This window comes from Scyliorhinus canicula, chromosome 2 (genome assembly GCF_902713615.1).
Source record: "Scyliorhinus canicula chromosome 2, sScyCan1.1, whole genome shotgun sequence".
NCBI classification, from domain to species: Eukaryota; Metazoa; Chordata; class Chondrichthyes; order Carcharhiniformes; family Scyliorhinidae; genus Scyliorhinus; species Scyliorhinus canicula.
In genome coordinates this window covers 266,818,888-266,838,344 of record NC_052147.1, presented here as the reverse complement: position 1 = coordinate 266,838,344, position 19,457 = coordinate 266,818,888, and the positions used below count along the sequence as shown (strand labels likewise).

General features: G+C 43.0%; 1 protein-coding gene across 6 annotated transcripts in view; it reads left to right on the top strand.

Annotated features, from left to right (window-relative positions):
* ptpn4a (protein tyrosine phosphatase non-receptor type 4a) overlaps positions 1-19,457 on the top strand; it is a 428,771-nt gene that overhangs the window by 36,739 nt on the left and 372,575 nt on the right. For 3 of the 6 annotated variants that reach the window (XM_038790047.1, XM_038790050.1, XM_038790052.1), the window contains one exon: positions 7,525-7,595. The exons of 2 other annotated variants lie outside the window; for them this stretch is intronic. In XM_038790047.1, the coding sequence (XP_038645975.1) occupies positions 7,559-7,595 (37 nt within the window). In that variant the 5' untranslated portion in view covers positions 7,525-7,558. Of the gene's footprint in view, positions 1-7,524; positions 7,596-19,457 lie in introns of those variants that run through there. One more of the 6 variants, XM_038790046.1, reaches the window with a different exon arrangement.

Genomic DNA, 19,457 nt, shown 5'->3' with positions numbered 1-19,457 from the left:
TCACGAATGGTGCTGTGATCCGCGAACATCCCCACTTCTGACCTTATGATGGAAGGGGGCTCATTGATGAAGCAGCTGAAGATGGTTGGGCCTTGGACACTACCCTGAGGAATCCCTGCAGTGATGTCCTGGAGCTGAGATGATTGGCCCCCAACCACCACAACTTCCTTCCTTTGTGCCAGGTATGACTCCAACCAGCAATTGAGCTTTGAGCAATGTATTATGTTGTTTTTCATTATGTAGGGTAAATAGTTTTGAATTAATGTTTGTAATGTTATGAGCTGGAGATGTTACTGGTCCGCTGGCCGATGTCACTTCAAAGAAGATTAGGTATTTATCATGTTTATGGGACTTAGCAATGTGCAAATTCACCTTCCCCTGCAGTGACTAAACATCAAAATATATTTTCTGTAAAGTGCTTTGTGATGTCCTAAGGTTCTGAAAGGTGCTATATAAAGTCTTAATTTTACACTTGCAAAAGGTCTTATTTAGGTTCCACTTGGAGTATTCCCTACATGGGTGTCTCTGAAGAGTTTTCAGATTTCCTGGGGATGTGAAAGGCATTTAGAAGAATTTTCTTCTTGTCACAAGCTGTTTTGGGCCAATGTTGTAGGAAAGATGTACAAGCTGGAAAAGGAGTAGCATAGATTCATTGGGATATCACAAGAGATAGAGTAATGTTTTAGTTCATTTCCATCCATGATAAGTTGCAAAATTGAATTCCACGAAAAGGTGACCTGTGGGCTGCTATTAGAAGAAAAAGTGACCATGAAAAACAACCCAACTGTTTCACTCATCCATTAAGGAAGAGAACTGGTCTAAATGTAACTCCAGCCCCATACTAAATAACTGACTCCTGCCTGTTGTTTGATGTGGCCTTGCAGGCAGTTAAGCCAAGAATGCTGAGGCAGGACGTCTAGAAGTCTTCAAGATTATGATGGGTTAAATAGTAGTTTGCTTCCATTGAGACGATAATCAGAGTACCCAAATTTAACATCATCTTAAAAGAATAAAAGGAGAGAATTTGTGCAGTGGGTATTTAGAATGTGGAGTCCTCTGCCATAAACGGTTGTTCAAGCACTTTCAAAGGGGAATTAAAGAGTTGGGGGGAAAAAAATGAATATTAAAGGATTTGAAGTAAATCATGGTTTAAAGGATTATGAAGAAAAAAAGCAGTGCAGAAAAGATGGGCCAAATTGGTATCATTTCTGCTGTGATGTTCTGAGTTTCTTGATTGTTAATCTGAACTTTGCTGGATATTTTTATATGGAAGTTTGTGGTCCGAAGTGTTTAGAAATGACCCCATCATTCACTCCATTACAAACTAGAAGGGTTATGTCGGTTATTTTGAGCGTAATTCTGCTTGATTACAGGGTTGAAGTGAAGACCAAAAAAGTGTATAAATTTAAGAAAATTGCTTTGGCTTATGCTTTTACTTGGGTGGCTTCTTAACTTGTATCTTTTAAAAAAAAAAACTATTTCATTATTTCATTTCAGTTTTTAACGAGTCTCCAACATTTGGCAATTTTTTTTTTGATGAACCCCTCAGTTATGTTCTGGCTCTAATTCCATTTCTTGTTCTGCCCTCTTATTTTTCCTATCAAATTGAGTCTCTCGGCACACTGTGCACATTGGAAGGTGAATTCTCAATCCAGTAAATTTAGTTGGGATTGCATTTGGCCTGAAAGACCAGTTAATGAAAAGCTGTAGTGAGAAATTCTCAACTCCGAGATCACCCAGAGGCTAAGGATGCATTCACATTTCTTCAGTGGAACTCGGTTTGCCAAGACCTAATCTGAAGTTGGGGGGTCCTTTTATATCATGAAGTAACACAACAGCATGCATTTATTTAGTGCCTTTAACATTGCAAAATATGTCAAGGCACTCGTGTGTAAACAGACAAACATTGCCAACAAGCCAAAGTACGTGCAGCTAGATGGGGTGACGTTCAGTCAGAGTTGGTATTAAAGGAAGGTCTTAAAAGAGATGATACAAGTAGAGGCAGTGAGGTTTTTGCAAAGGAATTAGAACCTTGGAGCCAGAAAGGCTGAACACATTGATTTTGGCAAAGGGAAATAGTGATGTGCGATAAACTGGAGTTGAGAGTGTTGCAAAATTGGAGAATATTCAGGGTAGATGAGGCTGAGATCAAGAGGAGATTTGAACCTGAGGTTGAAATTGTCTTTAGGGCCCACAGTTCCTCCAAAGTAGGACGGCACGGGTGCGCAGTGGTTAGTACTGTTGCTTCACGGGTCCCAGGTTCGATTCCTGGCTTCAGTCACTGTCTGTGTGGAGTCTGCAAGTTCTCCCTGTGTCTGCGTGGGTTTCCTCCCACAAGTCCTGTTAGGTAATTTGGACATTCTGAATTCTCCCGCTGTGTACCTCAACATGTGCTTGAATGTGGTGACTAGGGGCTTTTCACAGTAATTTCAATGCAGTGTTAATGTAAGCCTACTTGTGACAATAAAGATTATTATTATTATGTATGTCAGAGAACACTGGGATGATGGATGTGTGATCATTGGTGTACGTTATGTTACAAGCAGCAGAGTGTTAAGGTTGGGAGAAGAGATAAAAGCATTGATGGCTCTTTGAACAACAGATGAATGGAGACTAGAGCAGTGAAGGGGAATGTTGCAGAAATAAAAGTAATCAGTCTTTATGGCAGAGAGGATACGGGGTCAGATAGGATACCAAGGTTGTGAGCAGCTAGTTTTAATCTCGGACAGTGCCTGGGGATCAAGACAAAATCAGTGGTAAGAGCTTGATGTTTGTGGCTGGGACCTAAAGAGAATGAATGCCGTTGATCTTTCCAATATCTAACTGGAGGAAATGCAGTTTGTGGGATGTTGGGCATTTTAGAATATGGTAGGAGCAGCAAACCATTTGGAGAGACTCAAACATTGAGTTAAGAAAGAGATGGCCAGACAGCATGGTGGCGTAGTGGTTAGCACTGCTGCCTCACGGCGCTGAGGTCCCAGATTCGATCCTGGATCTGGGTCACTGTCCATCAGGAGTTTTCACATTCTCCCAGTGTTTGCATGGGTTTCGCCCCCACAACCCAAAGATATGCAGGTTAGGTGGATCGGCCATGCTAAATTGCCCCTTAATTGGAAAAAATGAATTGGGTACTCTAAATGTATTTAAAAAAAGGAAAGGACGGGCATGGATTTGAGAGTTGATAACTCATTGTTTGATGAGGGAAGGGAGGGTGGAGATATGCCACTAGTTTGCCAGGAAATAGGAGTCAATTGTGTTTTTTTGGGGTTTTGAAAGTGAAGGGAACAGTACCTGAGGAGAGCCAGATGGCAATAAACGCAGGAAGCAAAGTTTAATGTGAATGAGGTCAGGAGCATGAGGTGTTTCTCATAGATAATTAGGGTTTGGGAATCGCACGAGTGAACATGAGAGTGACTAGAGAAAAATGTGCTTTGAGTTAGAGCAGGAGGAACTTTTCAAAATAACTACAGGATTATCCCAGTTGCCATGAAGCATGCTGATGTTGTGAAACCCCAGTGAGAATAAACAGCCCGTCATCGTGTACTATTTAAAGAAAAGGCAAATACATGCAAAATACGATGAATTACTAAACACACACAGTTTATATAGAATGTGCCCCTTGTTCTAAAATATATCTACAATACCTGAACTCTCCTGTTTCCCCAAACAACATCCAAATTAAATAACCAGCTTACAGTTACTGCTCAATAAAGGGATAATACTCGTTTAGGAAAAGGTCTTTTCCTGGCCAGTGAAGTTATTTAAAACTGCCGTTAAAAATGTTTTTTGCATTGACTTGATTCTGAGATATTTAGAGGCTTGTTCCATGTAAGCCTGACCTCTAGGCTGCTAGCTGGGAACCTTGGGCTTGGTGGCTGGAAATTGGCTTGTCTGCTTTCTGAGACTACTAGATTTTAACTGCCCCTCTGATTGTCGGGCCAATTAAACCTGTGTTCCTCTGATTGTTTTCTGTGTATTCAGCTATTTGCCCCTGTCAACTTCCTTTACTATACATTAACATATGTATATCTCATGGATGTTCCCAATTGTCTTTTAAGCTGTTTCTCCTCAAGCTGTTCACGCTTAATTATCTAAAAGGCCTTCTAATCTTGATACATATGAATGGGGCCTTTTGAATACTATCTACTGCTGTCTCTAGGCAGATTTCTACTGTTGCTGGACATCTCGTATCCTATTATACTTTGTTAAATTTGTTTACTGCTGTTCTTAGGCAAATTCATGATACAGTTCATCAATGCAGGACTGACTAAGTCTAACTGTCAAAAATGCAGGTGATATTCTTCAGCTCACTTTTTTGTAGTTTATGATATGTGCATCAGTTGTGCTACATCAAAGGTATGTTAGAAAGTTGTAAACTGCAAAATGAAGTTTTAATTGGCCAACAATTCACAATCATCACCTGTGTGACTAAGATCATTAAGGAATTAAGTAATTATCTTTCGCAATTTAATGGACATTTTGTACTATGTTATACATTTTTGGAGCAAGAATAGCCTGTGGTTTGGCATGATAGTTATATACTTGCTATTTCTGTTGTGGGGTATTGTTGGAAGTGGAGAATGGGAGCCTATATTGGTGAACAGTGTGGTGTGCATCTAACCTCACCTACAGGACTTCAGTGATCCCTGTCGAGGCCATGGGAAGTGACCAGGATTGGTGTTTGTGTTGTTAGATTTGTCTGGGAATTGTGATGACCACTTCTGCTAGAGTGGATGTAAACTATATAATGTGAAATAGGGGGCAGCACGGTGGTGCAGTGGTTAGCACTGCAGTGTCAGGCGGCGAGGTCCCAAGTTCGATCCCGGCTCTGGGTCACTCTCCGTGTGGAGTTTGCACATTCTCCCCGTGTTTGCGTGGGTTTCGCCCCCACAACCCAAAGATGTGCAGGGTAGGTGGATTGGCCACACTAAAATTGTCCCTTAATTGGGGAAAAAATGAATTGGGTACTCTAAATTTATAAAACAACACTCCCTTCAGCACTCCCTTTTCAGGTGCAGTCTGTAGTGTGAACTTTGTTCTCTGACACAATAGTATAATAATAATCACTTATTGTCACAAGTAGGCTTCAATGAAGTTACTGTGAAAAGCCCCTAGTCGCCACATTCCAGCGCCTGTTCGGAGAGGCTGGAACGGGAATTGAACCTGCGCTGCTGGTCTTGTTCTGCATTACAAGCCAGCTGTCTTAGGGGCTGGTTTAGCACAGTAGGCTATCTCCCAAGTGTGCTCAATATAGACTTTATTAAAAAAAAGGGACCTAAAAGAGCAGTTCTATGATCGCCGTGCCTGCCCCCCCCCCCCCCCCCCCCTCACTCCTGTCTTTGCTGTATCAAATCGACATCTGTGCACTTGCAGATAAATAGAGCTGGATGGCTGTAGTAGGACAGGAAATTTCCACCTTCTTGTAATGGAAACTGCTATGTGCTCTACAAACATTAAAACACCTCAAGATCTCGCATGCATATTATAAATCTTAAATGGAAAATCACTGTTTTGAAATGTACCAGAGAAATTGGAGGAAATTTAAAAACATTTTTCTTTGTGTCTGACTTCACCTTTTGTTTGTTGTCTGAGCAAAGATTAAGCAGTCTGTACACCAACAGCTGGCCCAGAATTTGCTGTAGTCGGTCAATGTGTGACACTTGCTGTTAGATTTGTTCTTTCCTGTGTAATCTCTGATATTTTGCAGTCCAAGTTTCTGGAGTGTTGAGATAGAAATGGGGCACCCAAGTAAAGCGAACAGAGCAACCAGCTGTTATCCAATTGAAGGACAATGCATGGACTGAGAAGGGATTGTATAAGTGATTGATTTTATATATCAAATACGGTATTGAAAATGAAATGGAGCAAAATATTGGATTGAGATAAAGACAGAATACATTGAAACATTCTTAAATTTTAGTTCTTTTAAACAACTTTTAAAACTTGAAGGGATGGGGGGGACTCTGCCACTGAAACTTTTTTGTATAGTTGACTAGAAGTAGTTAACAGTTGTACTGACAAAGGATACCTAGACTTGAAATGGCTTCGTTTTGTGGCAAATTTAGTTCCTATCTACCATCCAAATGCGGAAACTTTATGCTGCTCAAAACATTTGAATGTAATCCTAGCAAATAGCATCTAATTTACAATGTTCTATTCCTTATTGGAAAATCTGTACTTCCCATACTAATTTAGATGGATAAGTTTTGGGAAGAAATAGCAGGAAATGGAAACTGGAAAGAATGTGATCATTAACAAAAAGTAGTTGCCACTGGTCAACGTGTCTAAATGGAGACCAACTGTTGTGTTAATCTTTCTATTTGATGCTGAAAATATGCAATTGTTCAATAAAGAGAGGGGGGGGGGGGGAAAGAGAGGAAAGATATTTCTGGAAAATCTTTTTTAAACTATCGCTCGAAGTGTCAAAATTCTTAAGTTTATTAAAGCAGTCATTTAAGCAATCGGATTCTGTCTTGGTTTTTGAAATATTTTCTCATTTGACATGTGGATGCTTTTTGTAACTGCAGAGTATAAAAATCTTTTTAAAAATGTGTCCCTGTCTGTCAATTAGAATGCTTTTTATTCTTGAAATGTGGGTTTGAAACCAGCCCATACAAACAAGGTGAAATTCTAACATCCTGTGAGGCTCCTACATAAAATACATTTTAAAAGCTTTATTCCATTTCCTGATGGCTGAGACCATGACACAAATTAGAACTAAATTATCAATTGCACTGGATGCAATGCAAAGGTGGCTGCTGTTGAAAATGCCAGATGATGACATTTCTGCCTGAGGCTCAAAAGTAGCATTGAGATGTATTGTTCTGGAGATGTAGGAGACACTTTATGGCAAATCAACCTTCCAATTTCTGTGGAAAAGTGCTTTTTGTTGACTCTGGATGCCAAAGGCTAGCGTGCCACTGCATCAATTGGAACCTGCCACTCCATTTCCCCGTCAACCCCTGTCAAATAGAAAATGATTTGATTGTGGGGAAACGGCTATGGCACACGTGCCTTGTGTGGTCTCAATATTGCATCATCTTCGTCACTTGCTGGAAAAACAATTATTTACTGTTACAATCAGTATTTGCATGCACTGTTACTGCTATAACCTGGGTCTTGGGGATAGTGCATGACCACTTTATAACCTGAACACTGTTCATAATTTTTCTTACTGTACCTGTGGGATTAAAAAAAAATTTGATGAGAAGCTGATTGGTTTTGTGACTTCCACCCACTAATATTACCAGAGGTAAATCATAAGGTCAGTTATCTTAATATTTCAGTAAAATCTCAAGCAAATTTCTGATATGTAATTCATTCGTATATCTAGCATACAAATGACATCCCTAAACTTTCTTCTATGAGCAGACCAGGCTATTAAATGTCAACGTCCTTTGAATAATATCAATTGATATGAATTTGAACAGTGAAGTAGCTGTAATATTTATTTTAAATCTCAAATGCTAGGGCTAACACCTCTGGCATGTTTGTTCCAATTATCATTTTGTTCTACCCCGAAAGGTTTCTACACTCATTCCAGTACGGTACTTTAACCATGGGACAGAAAAATGAGAGGTGCTCCCCTACACTAGGTATGTGCCTTTTGCTGCCCGCTTGCATAAAAAAGGGGTCTCTTGAGGGTGGAATGCCGTTCAGAAGTGTGCAAGTGTTTTTTTAAGCAGTTAAAATGTAATTCAGCTTTTCCATTGGGTTGGTTCAGGAGCTGTATTACTAGTAAACTAATATTTTGCAGTGTGTTGGATGTTCTTTGAAAAGGAACAGTTTTGTGTAATAAATAATCAAATGCCTGTGCATCTATTTTGTGTACTTTGGCATGAATGTTTATGTTGCTATTTAATTTATAAGGCAGAGCCCAAAATTGAAGCGGATAATAAATTTAGTTTTTAAATGTCTGATTTCAAAATCTGATAACATTGTCTGTGATGAGACTTGTGTAGCAGTAGAGAATCTGAGATTATGATGTATTCAGCTTGTTTATGGTGGGAAAGAATGCAAATTTAGAAATTTTCATTTTATGTGTGTGCATGAGCGTGCTTAAGTGGCTTAAATACAAGTAGTGTGCCAATTTAGCAACAATTACTCCTTCTGTTTCAAAATGGGAATGTATGTGAATTTATTCTCCAAGATGTTCATGTATGTAATCTGGTCCTCTTTGTTTCTCTGATTACTCTTCAAATGTATTTGCCATTCCTCTGCAGGCTCAGAAATAGAACATAGAACATAGAACGATACAGCGCAGTACAGGCCCTTCGGCCCTCGATGTTGCACCGACATGGAAAAAAAAACTAAAGGCCATCTAACCTACACTATGCCCTTATCATCCATATGCTTATCCAATAAATTTTTAAATGCCCTCAATGTTGGCGAGTTCACTACTGTTGCAGGTAGGGCATTCCACGGCCTCACCACTCTTTGCGTAAAAAACCCACCTCTGACCTCTGTCCTATATCTATTACCCCTCAATTTAAGGCTATGTCCCCTTGTGCTAGCCACCTCCATCCGCGGGAGAAGGCTCTCGCTGTCCACCCTATCTAACCCTCTGATCATTTTGTATGCCTCTATTAAGTCACCTCTTAACCTTCTTCTCTCTAACGAAAACAACCTCAAGTCCATCAGCCTTTCCTCATAAGATTTTCCCTCCATACCAGGCAACATCCTGGTAAATCTCCTCTGCACCCGTTCCAAAGCTTCCATGTCCTTCCTATAATGAGGCGACCAGAACTGTGCGCAATACTCCAAATGCGGCCGTACTAGAGTTTTGTACAACTGCAACATGACCTCATGGCTCCGGAACTCAATCCCTCTACCAATAAAGGCCAACACACCATAGGCCTTCTTCACAACCCTATCAACCTGGGTGGCAACTTTCAGGGATCTATGTACATGGACACCGAGAGCCCTTTGCTCATCCACACTACCAAGAATTTTACCATTAGCCAAATATTCCGCATTCCTGTTATTCTTTCCAAAGTGAATCACCTCACACTTCTCCACATTAAACTCCATTTGCCACCTCTCAGCCCAGCTCTGCAGCTTATCTATGTCCCTCTGTAACCTGCAACATCCTTCCGCACTGTCTACAACTCCACCGACTTTAGTGTCGTCTGCAAATTTACTCACCCATCCTTCTGCGCCCTCCTCTAGGTCATTTATAAAAATGACAAACAGCAACGGCCCCAGAACAGATCCTTGTGGTACGCCACTCGTAACTGAACTCCATTCTGAACATTTCCCATCAATTACCACTCTCTGTCTTCTTTCAACTAGCCAACTTCTGATCCACATCTCTAAATCACCCTCAATCCCCAGCCTCTGTATTTTCTGCAATAGCCGACCGTGGGGAACCTTATCAAACGCTTTACTGAAATCCAATACACCACATCAACTGCTCTACCCTCGTCTACCTGTTCAGTCACCTTCTCAAAGAACTCGATAAGGTTTGTGAGGCATGACCTACCCTTCACAAAACCATGCTGACCATCCCTAATCATATTATTCCTATCTAGATGATTATAAATTGTATCTTTGAGGAGCTGAAAACGAAGTGGGAGGGGGAACTGGGGGAACAGATCGAAGACGGGACATGGGCTGATGCCCTGGAGAGGGTAAATTCTTCCTCCTCGTGTGCGCGGCTTAGCCTCATCCAATTCAAGGTGCTGCATAGGGCCCACATGACTGGGACGAGGATGAATAGGTTCTTTGGGGGTGAAGATAGGTGTGCCAGGTGCTCGGGGAGTCCAGCGAACCATGCCCATATGTTCTGGGCATGCCCGGCATTGGAGGAGTTCTGGAAGGGGGTGGCGAGGACGGTGTCAAGGGTGGTGGGATCCAGGGTCAAGCCAGGATGGGGACTCGCGATCTTTGGGGTTGGGGTAGAGCCGGGAGTGCAGGAGGCGAAAGAGGCCGGTGTGCTGGCCTTTGCGTCCCTAGTAGCCCGGCGAAGGATTTTGCTACAGTGGAAGGACGCGAGGCCCCCAAGCGTGGAGACCTGGATCAATGACATGGCGGGCTTTATTAAGCTTGAGAAGGTTAAATTCGCCCTGAGAGGATCGGTGCAAGGGTTCTTTAAACGGTGGCAACCTTTCCTCGACTTTCTGGCTCAACGATAGGGTACTGGGACAGTAGCAGCAGCAACCCGGGGGGGGGGGGGGGGGGTGGGTGGGGGGGGGGGGGGGGGCGTTGATTATGTTAGCTTATTTTATTTAAATTTGATTTATCTAATTTTAATTTATGGTTAAGTTCTCTTGTTTGGGGGGGGGGGGGGTGGGGGAATGTGATACATGTGATGTTACGGTATGGGGGGAATTGTGGGTGTTATGGGGCTGTTAGTTGCATATTACTGCTTTTTGCTATACTTTTTGTTATATTTTCTGCAAAAAATTCCAATAAAAAAATTAAAAAAAAAAAAAAAAAAAAAAAAAAAAAAAAAAAATAAATTGTATCTTTTATAATCCTCTCCAAGACTTTACCCACCACAGACGTTAAGCTCACTGGCCTATAGTTACCGGGGTTATCTCTACTCCCCTTCTTGAACAAAGGGACCACATTTGCTATCCTCCAGTCCTTTGGCACTATTCCTGTAGCCAATGATGACCTAAAAATCAAAGCCAAAGGCTCAGCAATCTCTTCCCTGGCTTCCCAGAGAATCCTAGGATAAATCCCATCCGGCCCCGGGGACTTATCTATTTTCACCTTGTCCAGAATTGCCAACACTTCTTCCCTACACACCTCAATGCCATCTATTCTAATAGCCTGGGTCTCAGCATTCTCCTCCACAATATTATCTTTTTCTTGAGTGAATACTGACGAAAAGTATTCATTTAGTATCTCGCTTATCTCCTCAGCCTCCACACACAACTTCCCACCACTGTCCTTGACTGGCCCTACTCTTACCCTAGTCATTCTTTTATTCCTGACATACCTATAGAAAGCTTTTGGGTTTTCCTTGATCCTACCTGCCAAAGACTTCTCATGTCCCCTCCTTGCTCGTCTCAGCTCTCTCTTTAGATCCTTCCTCGCTTCCTTGTAACTATCAAGCGCCCCAACTGAAACTTCATGCCTCATCTTCACATAGGCCTCTTTCTTCCTCTTAACAAGAGATTCCACTTCTTTGGTAAACCACGGTTCCCTCGCTCGACCCCTTCCTCCCTGCCTGACTGGTACGTACTTATCAAGAACATGCAATAGCTGTTCCTTGAACAAGCTCCACATATCCAGTGTGCCGAACCCTTGCAGCCTACTTCTCCAACCAACACATCCTAAGTCATGTCTAATGGCATCATAATTGCCCTTCCCCCAGCTATAACTCTTGCCCTGCGGGGTATACTTATCCCTTTCCATCACTAACGTAAAGGTCACCGAATTGTGGTCACTGTTTCCAAAGTGCTCACCTACCTCCAGATCTAACACCTGCCCTGGTTCATTACCCAAAACCAAATCCAATGTGGCCTCGCCTCTTGTTGGCCTGTCAACATATTGTGTCAGGAAACCCTCCTGCATACATTGTACAAAGAACGACCCATCTAATGTACTCGAACTATATCTTTTCCAGTCAATATTTGGAAAGTTAAAGTCTCCCATAACAACTACCCTGTTACTTTCGCTCTTTTCCAGAATCATCTTCGCCATCCTTTCCTCTACATCCCTAGAACTATTAGGTGGCCTATAGAAAACTCCCAACAGGGTGACCTCTCCTTTCCTGTTTCTAACCTCAGCCCATACTACCTCAGAAGAAGAGTCCCCATCTAGCATCCTTTCCGCCACCGTAATACTGTCCTTGACTAGCAGCGCCACACCTCCCCCTCTTTTGCCCCCTTCTCTGAGCTTACTAAAACACCTAAACCCCGGAACCTGCAACAACCATTCCTGTCCCTGCTCTATCCATGTCTCTGAAATGGCCACAACGTCGAAGTCCCAGGTACCAACCCATGCTGCCAGTTCCCCTACCTTATTTCGTATACTCCTGGCATTGAAGTAGACACACTTCAAACCACCTACCTGAACACTGGCACCCTCCTGCGAAGTCAAATCTGTGCTCCTGACCTCCATACTCTCAATCTCCCGTACCCCAAAACTACAATCCAGGTTCCCATGCCCCTGCTGAATTAGTTTAAACCCCCCCAAAGAGCACTAACAAATCTCCCCCCCAGGATATGTTCTGTGCATTGAACATGCCAATTCATATACAGGGAAATGCTTCTTTTTAATTCAGAAAAAAGTATTAAAAGAGCCAAGATCCACTGTGCAATCAAAATTGGAAATATGAAAAGAGAATGCTAAGTAAATTGGGATGAAGTATGTCAAAGCTGAGTTTTAGAAGCATGGACTTTGTTGGAGCAGGGGAATCCAATAAGGTAACTAGGTTCCCAATTTTAAGGTTCTCAGAAGGACATGTGAACCTTCATTTCAACAGAATGAAATTCAAGGAGGGTGGTTAGTATTTTTTAATGGTGAGGATAGTTGGTTGGACTTGGTATAGGAAAATCTCCAGAATTTATTTTTCATTTGTGCATTAAAGGAAATGAGTTAGAAATTGCAAATATGTTGGTCATAATTTACAAATCTGCTCTCTATTCTGGAATTGTACAATTATTTTGGAAGCTTGCTAATGTCGGTCCATTATTTAAGGAAGGAGAAACCAGAAGAGCACACTCCTCTGCATTCAACATCAGTTGTTGGGAAGTTACTGATATCTGTAATTGGGAATAGAGTGCCGTGACAAATATAAGCTGTTGGAGAGGGTCAGTATGGATTTGTGAAGGACTGACTTTTTTGACTAATCTATATTAAACTTATGAACTGAACCGGAAGAATAGGATTTTATGTACGTTGTCTAAATTGATGTCCAGAAAGCGTAATGGAAATCTGAAATTCTTGCCAAAAAGCTGTGGGGTACTAGGTCAATTCAAATTTTCAATACTGACTTAAGACCATAAGACATAGGAGCAGAATTAGGCCATTCAATCATGGCTGATATGTTTCACATCACCAATCTCCTGCCCCCCCCCCCCCCCCCCCCCCCCCACCCTTATTAACCAAGAACCTATCTATCTTGGTCTCCGCAGCCTTCTACAACAATGAATTCCACTGATTCGCCACCCTTTCACTGAAGGCTGAGGCTGTGCCCTCTGGTTTTAGTTTCTCCTACCAGTGGAAACATCCTCTCCTCCATGTTCACTTTATCTAGCTTGCTCAATATTCTGTAAGTTTCAATGAGATCCCCTCCGCCGCATCCTTCTAAACTCCATAGAGTACAGACCCAGAATCCTCAACCGCTCCTCGTATGCCAAGTCCTTCATTCTGGGTATCATTATTATGAACCTCCTCTGGACCCTCTCCAACATCAATAGATTTGTGCTGAGCATAAGGATGTTGAGAATTATGAATCAGAATTAAATGGAGTTGAGGTATAGATCAGTCATAATATTACATGATCGAAAAGAGTTGAGTTCCCAAATGGTCGACTCCTGTTCCTATGAATCTATTTGACAATCTGCCCAGAGAATGGCAATTGTTATTGGCACATTGTCATTTTAGGTAATGGTGCATTGTTGAAAAATGTAGATCGAAATTTCCTGATATCTATTGCTCTAATTCCAGTTTTTATTGCCAATGCTAAAAGGGATGTGCGAACATCTCTTACCATCACGACTACAAATCCACAGCGTTGTTGATCATATCTTGTGACCAAGCATGAAATTGATACTAGTGGTTGGTCAGGTGCCGGTCCTAATGGAAATATTGAGCTTCAAACATTACCAAAAGTAAATTTAACTATGTGCTGGTTCCAGTTATGATTAAATTGTTCATAAGTCGGTTTACGCAAATATCGTCAGTGCTGCCATAAGATTGTTGTCCAGTTGGGCTTCTAGTTGCTCAATGCATTGTTCTTTGAATCACAACGCTCAGATTCTTTTTCTAAGTTTGGCATTTAATCTATGGTGCTTTAGCATCGTGCATGCGTTTTTTTTGTCAGCCGGAAATCAGAAAACCCTATGCCTTTTGACAAGGAGAATAAAAAGTAATATCATGTTTTTTCTAAAAGCTAGAATTTGGATATGCCGTAGGTCATTTTGTAAAGTTGGCTGTAAGTTTTCACATAGGGAAGGAAGTGTATTCTGTATAACTTTTGTACTGGAGAATATATATTTCCTAAAACTTTGCGGAGGTTTTGGCTATGCATGTAACCACATATACATGTTGCACCATTTGGCCATAATGGTCCAGTATTGGAGATATTTAGTGCTAGTTATCCACACCATCTCTTTGCATTTTCAAAGGCTCCTCAAAATCTCTCTCTTCGCTCCATTCTTTTGACTGTTGCTTGGTGTCCATCGTCCCTTCCCAATTAAAAGAAAATGTTCCTGGGATGTGAGCTTCATTGGCAAGGATAGTATTCATTGAATATACATACCTGTCCTGAGAAAGTGATAGTGAGCTGCTGCCTTAAATCACTGTAGTTCGCGGTAAAGGTGCTTCCGCAATGTTAATAGGATTATGATCCAGCAATGACAGAGCAACTGGGCAATATACATCCAAATCGAAATGGTGTGAAACATGGGATGTAAGTGTGTTCCCATTCATCTGCTCTCCTCGTCCTTCAGAATGGTGGAAGTCACAGAATGGAGTGGTGCTGCTGAAGAATTCTTGGTTAGTTGCTGCAGTGTATTCTGCAGACTGAATACAATACAGCCACACAATGCCATTGGTGGAGGGAGTGGATGTTTAGTCTAGTGGATGAGGGGCCAATCCAATAGATCATTGTTCTGAATGGTAGTGAGATTCTTGAATGTTGCAGTTGCATTCATTCAGGCAAATAGGTAAAATTTCCCCTTAATTGGGGAAAAAAGAATTGTAAAAATCAATTGTACTTTTCTTGGATAATCTAGCACTAAATACTGGTCCATGTGACTGAGTGATCCTTAACCTGGAAACAGTACCGACAAAAAGGAAATTAAGATACAGAAGCTATGTGGCTGGCAGCACTAAAGGAGAGATGCAAACCGAGACGGTAGAGGGTGAAGGTTCTGATGCAGACACCGATAAATAAGGAACACGTTGAATTCTTGTGATGAGAGGAAACAGATCTCTTTTAGGTAGAGGTCAGTTTTTCTGTTTGGCAGAAAAAGAAACGGGAGCTCCTGGAGACTATGTACACCTTGACTTTAAAAGGTCTAAAACCTGAAAAGCTGTGAGACTAGCCCAGAGATGCTGAACAACAGGGTGTTTCCCAGAAATAGCAAAATAGTAAACTGGGTTATTATTGGTTGGTTGAAAAGAAACTCTGGAAAGCAATAGAATCATAGAATCTGTACAGTACAGAAGGAGGCCACTCGGCCCATCGAGTCTGCACCGACCCTACCTAACCTTTTGGACACTAAGGGACAATTTAGCATGGCCAATCCACCTAACCTGCACATCTTTGGACTATCGGGGGGAAAACAGCAGCAGCCTGAGCAGTGGCACCATGGCTGGCTCTGATGTTCAGGGAGGGTCAAAGCGCAGAAAAGCAACTGTCATAGTGGACTCTACAGTCAGGGGCAAAGATAGGCGCTTCTGTGGACTTGAAAGAGACTCCAGGGCGGTATGTTGCCTCCCTGGTGCCAATGTCCAGGATGTTTCAGAATGGGTAGCGGGCATCTTGAAGGGGCAGGGCAAACAGGCAGAGGTCGTTGTACGTATTGGTACTAATGACATAAGCAGGAAGGGGCATGAGTTCCTGCAGCAGGAGTTCAGGGGGCTAGGCAGAAAGTTAAAAGGCAGGACCTCTAGGGTTGTATTCTCGGGATTACTCTCTGTGCCACGTGCCAGTTAGGCCAGAAATAGTAAGATAGAGCAGCTAAACACGTGGCTAAACAGCTGGTGTAGGAGGGAGGGTTTCTGTTATCTGAACCACTGGGCGCTCTTCCGGGGCAGGTGTGACCTGTATAAGAAGGACGGGTTGCACCTAAACCGGAGAGGCATAAATATCCTAGCTGCGAGGTTTGCTAGTGTCACACGGGAGGGTTTAAACTAGTATGGTAGGGGGGTACCGGAGCAATAGGTCAGAAGGTGAAAAAATTGAGGGAGAACTAGGGAATAGGGGCAGTATGGCTCTGAGGAAGAGCAGACAGGGAGATGTTGCTGAAAACAGCGGATCTGGTGGCCTGAAGTGCATATGTTTTAATGCAAGAAGTATAACGGGTAAGGCAGATGAACTTAGAGCTTGGATTAGTACTTGGAACTATGATGTTGCCATTACAGAGACCTGGTTGAGGGAAGGACAGGATTGGCAGCTAAACGTTCCAGGATTTAGATGTTTCTGGTGGGATAGAGGGGGATGTAAAAGGGGTGGCGGAGTTGCGCTACTGGTTAGGGAGAATATCACAGGTGTACTATGGGAGGACACCTCCCGAGGGTAGCGAGATGGGCAGAAATCAGGAATAGGAAGGGTGCAGTCAAAATCTTGGGGGTTTACTACAGGCCTCCCAAGAGCCAACGGGAGATAGAGGAGCAAATAGGTAGACAGATTTTGGAAAGGAGTAAAGGCAACAGACTTCAACTTCCCCAATCCCTTGACTGGAATTCACTTAGTGTTCAGGGCTTGGACGGGGCAGAGTTTGTAAGGAGCACCCGGGAGGACTTCTTAAAACAATATGTAGATAGTCCAACTAGAGAAGGGGCTGTACTGGACCTGGTATTGGGGAATGAGCCTGGCCAGGTGGTAAATGTTTCAGTAGGGGAGCATTTCGGGAACAGTGACCACAATTCAGTAAGTTTTAAAGTGCTGGTGGACAAGGGTAAGACCTGTCCTCGGGTGAATGTGCTAAATTGGGGAGGGCTAATTATAACAATTAGGCGGGAACCGAAGAACCTGGATTAGGGGCGGATGTTTGAGGGTAAAGCAACATCTGACATGTTGGAGGTTTTCAAATGTCAGTTGAAAGGAATTCTGGACCGCATGTTCCTGTGCAGAAGAAGGTTAAATATGGCAAATTTCGGGAACGTTGGATAATGAGAGATATTGTAGGCCTCGTCAAAAAGAGGAAAGGAGGCATTTGTCAGGGCTAGAAGGCTGGGAACAGACGAAGCCTGTGTGGAATATAAGGAAAGTAGGAAGGAACTTGAGCAAGGTGACAGGAGGGCTAAAAGGGGTCACGAAAAGTCATTGGCAAATAGGGTTAAGGAAAATCCCAAGGCTTTTTACACGTATATAAAAAGCAAGAGGGTAGCCAGGGAAAGGGTTGGCCCAATGAAGGATAGGCAAGGGAATCTGTGTGGAGCCAGAGGAAATGGGCGAGGTACTAAATGAATACTTTGCATCAGTATTCACCAAAGAGAAGGAATTAAGAAATAAGAACAAAGAAAATTACAGCACAGGATCAGGCCCTTTGGCCCTCCCAGCCTGCGCCGATCCAGATCCTTTATCTAAACCTGTCGCCTATTTTCCAAGGATCTACTTATCTATATTCGCCGCCCGTTCATATATCTGTCTAGATGCATCTTAAATTTACATAGAATTTACAGTGTAGAAGGAGGCCATTCGGCCCATCAAGTCTGCACCGGCTCCTGGAAAGAGCACCCTAGCCAAGGTCAGCACCTCCACCCTATCCCCATAACCCAGTAACCCCACCCAACACTAAGGGCAATTTTGGACACTAAAGACAATTTATCATGGCCAATCCACCTAACCTGCACATCTTTGGACTGTGGGAGGAAACCGGAGCACCCGGAGGAATCCCACGCACACACGGGGAGGATGTGCAGACTCCCGCACAGACAGTGACCCAAGCCGGAATCGAACCTGGGACCCTGGAGCTGTGAAGCAATTGTGCTATCCACAATGCTACCGTGCTGCCCCCCCTGATGCTATCGTGCCTGCCTCTACCACCTCTGCTGGCAAAGCGTTCCAGGCACCCACCACCCTCTGCGTAAACAAAAAAAAACTTTCCACGCACATCTCCTTTAAACTTTCCCCCTCTCACCTTGAAATCGTGACCCCCACTCATGGAAAAAGCTTGTTGCTATCCACCCTGTCCATACCTCTCAAAATTTTGTAGACCTCAATCAGGTCTCCCCATAACCTCCGTCTTTCCAATGAAAACAATCCTAATCTACTCAACCTTTCTTCATAGCTAGCACCCTCCATACCAGGCAACATCCTGGTGAACCTCCTCTGCACTCTCTCTAAAGCATCCACTCCTTCTGGTAATGTGGCGACCAGAACTGCACGCAGTATTCCAAATGTGGCCTAACCAAAGTCCTGTACAACTGTAACATGACCTGCCGACTCTTGTACTCAATACCCTGTCCAATGAAGGCAAGCATGCCATATGCTGCCTTGACCACTCTATTGACCTGCGTTGCCACCTTCAGGGTACAATGGACTGAACTCCCAGATCTCTCTGTACATCAATTTTCCCCAGGACTTGTCCATTGACCGTATAGTCCCTTCTTGAATTAGATCTTCCAAAATTCATCACCTCGCATTTGCCTGGATTGAACTCCATCTGCCATTTCTCTGCCCAACTCTCCAATCTATCTATATTTTGCTGTATTCTCTGACAGTCCTCCTCGCTATCTGCAACTCCACCAATCTTAGTCTCATCTGCAAACTTGCTAATCAGACCACCTATACCTTCGTCCAGATCATTTATGTATATCACAAACACCAGTGGTCCGAGCACGGATCCCTGTGGAACACCACTAGTCACCTTTCACCATTTTGAGACACTCCCTTCCACCACTACTCTCTGCCTCCTGTTGCCCAGCCAGTTCTTTATCCATCTAGCTAGTACACCCTGAACCCCATACGACTTCACTTTTTCCATCAACCTGTCATGGGAAACTTTATCAAACGCCTTACTGAAGTCCATGTATATGACATCTACAGCCCTTCCCTTATCAATTAACTTTGTCACTTCCTCAAAGAATTCTATTAGGTTTGTAAGACATGACCTTCCCTGCTCAAAACCATGCTGCCTATCACTGATAAGTCTATTTTCTTCCAAATGTGAATAGATCCTATCCCTCAGTATCTTCTCCAACAGTTTGCCTACCATTGACGTCAAGTTTGCAGGTCTATAATTCCCTGGATTATCCATGCTACCCTTCTTGAACAAAGGGACAACATTACCAATTCTCCAGTCCTCCGTGACCTCGCCCGTGCTCAAGGATGCTGCAAAGATATCTATTAAGGCCCCAGCTATTTCGTCCCTCGCTTCCCTCAGTAACCTGGGATAGATCCCATCTGGACCTGCAGACGTGTCCACCTAATTGCCTTTTAGAATACCCAAAACTTCTCTCTTCCCTATGCCGACTTGGTGGATGTTGAGTCTGGAGAAGGGTGTGTCGATAGCCTGGGTCACATCGAGATCCAAAAAGACGAGGTCTTGGGCGTCTTGAAAAATATTAAGATAGTTAAGTCCCCAGGGTCTCATGGGATCTATCCCAGC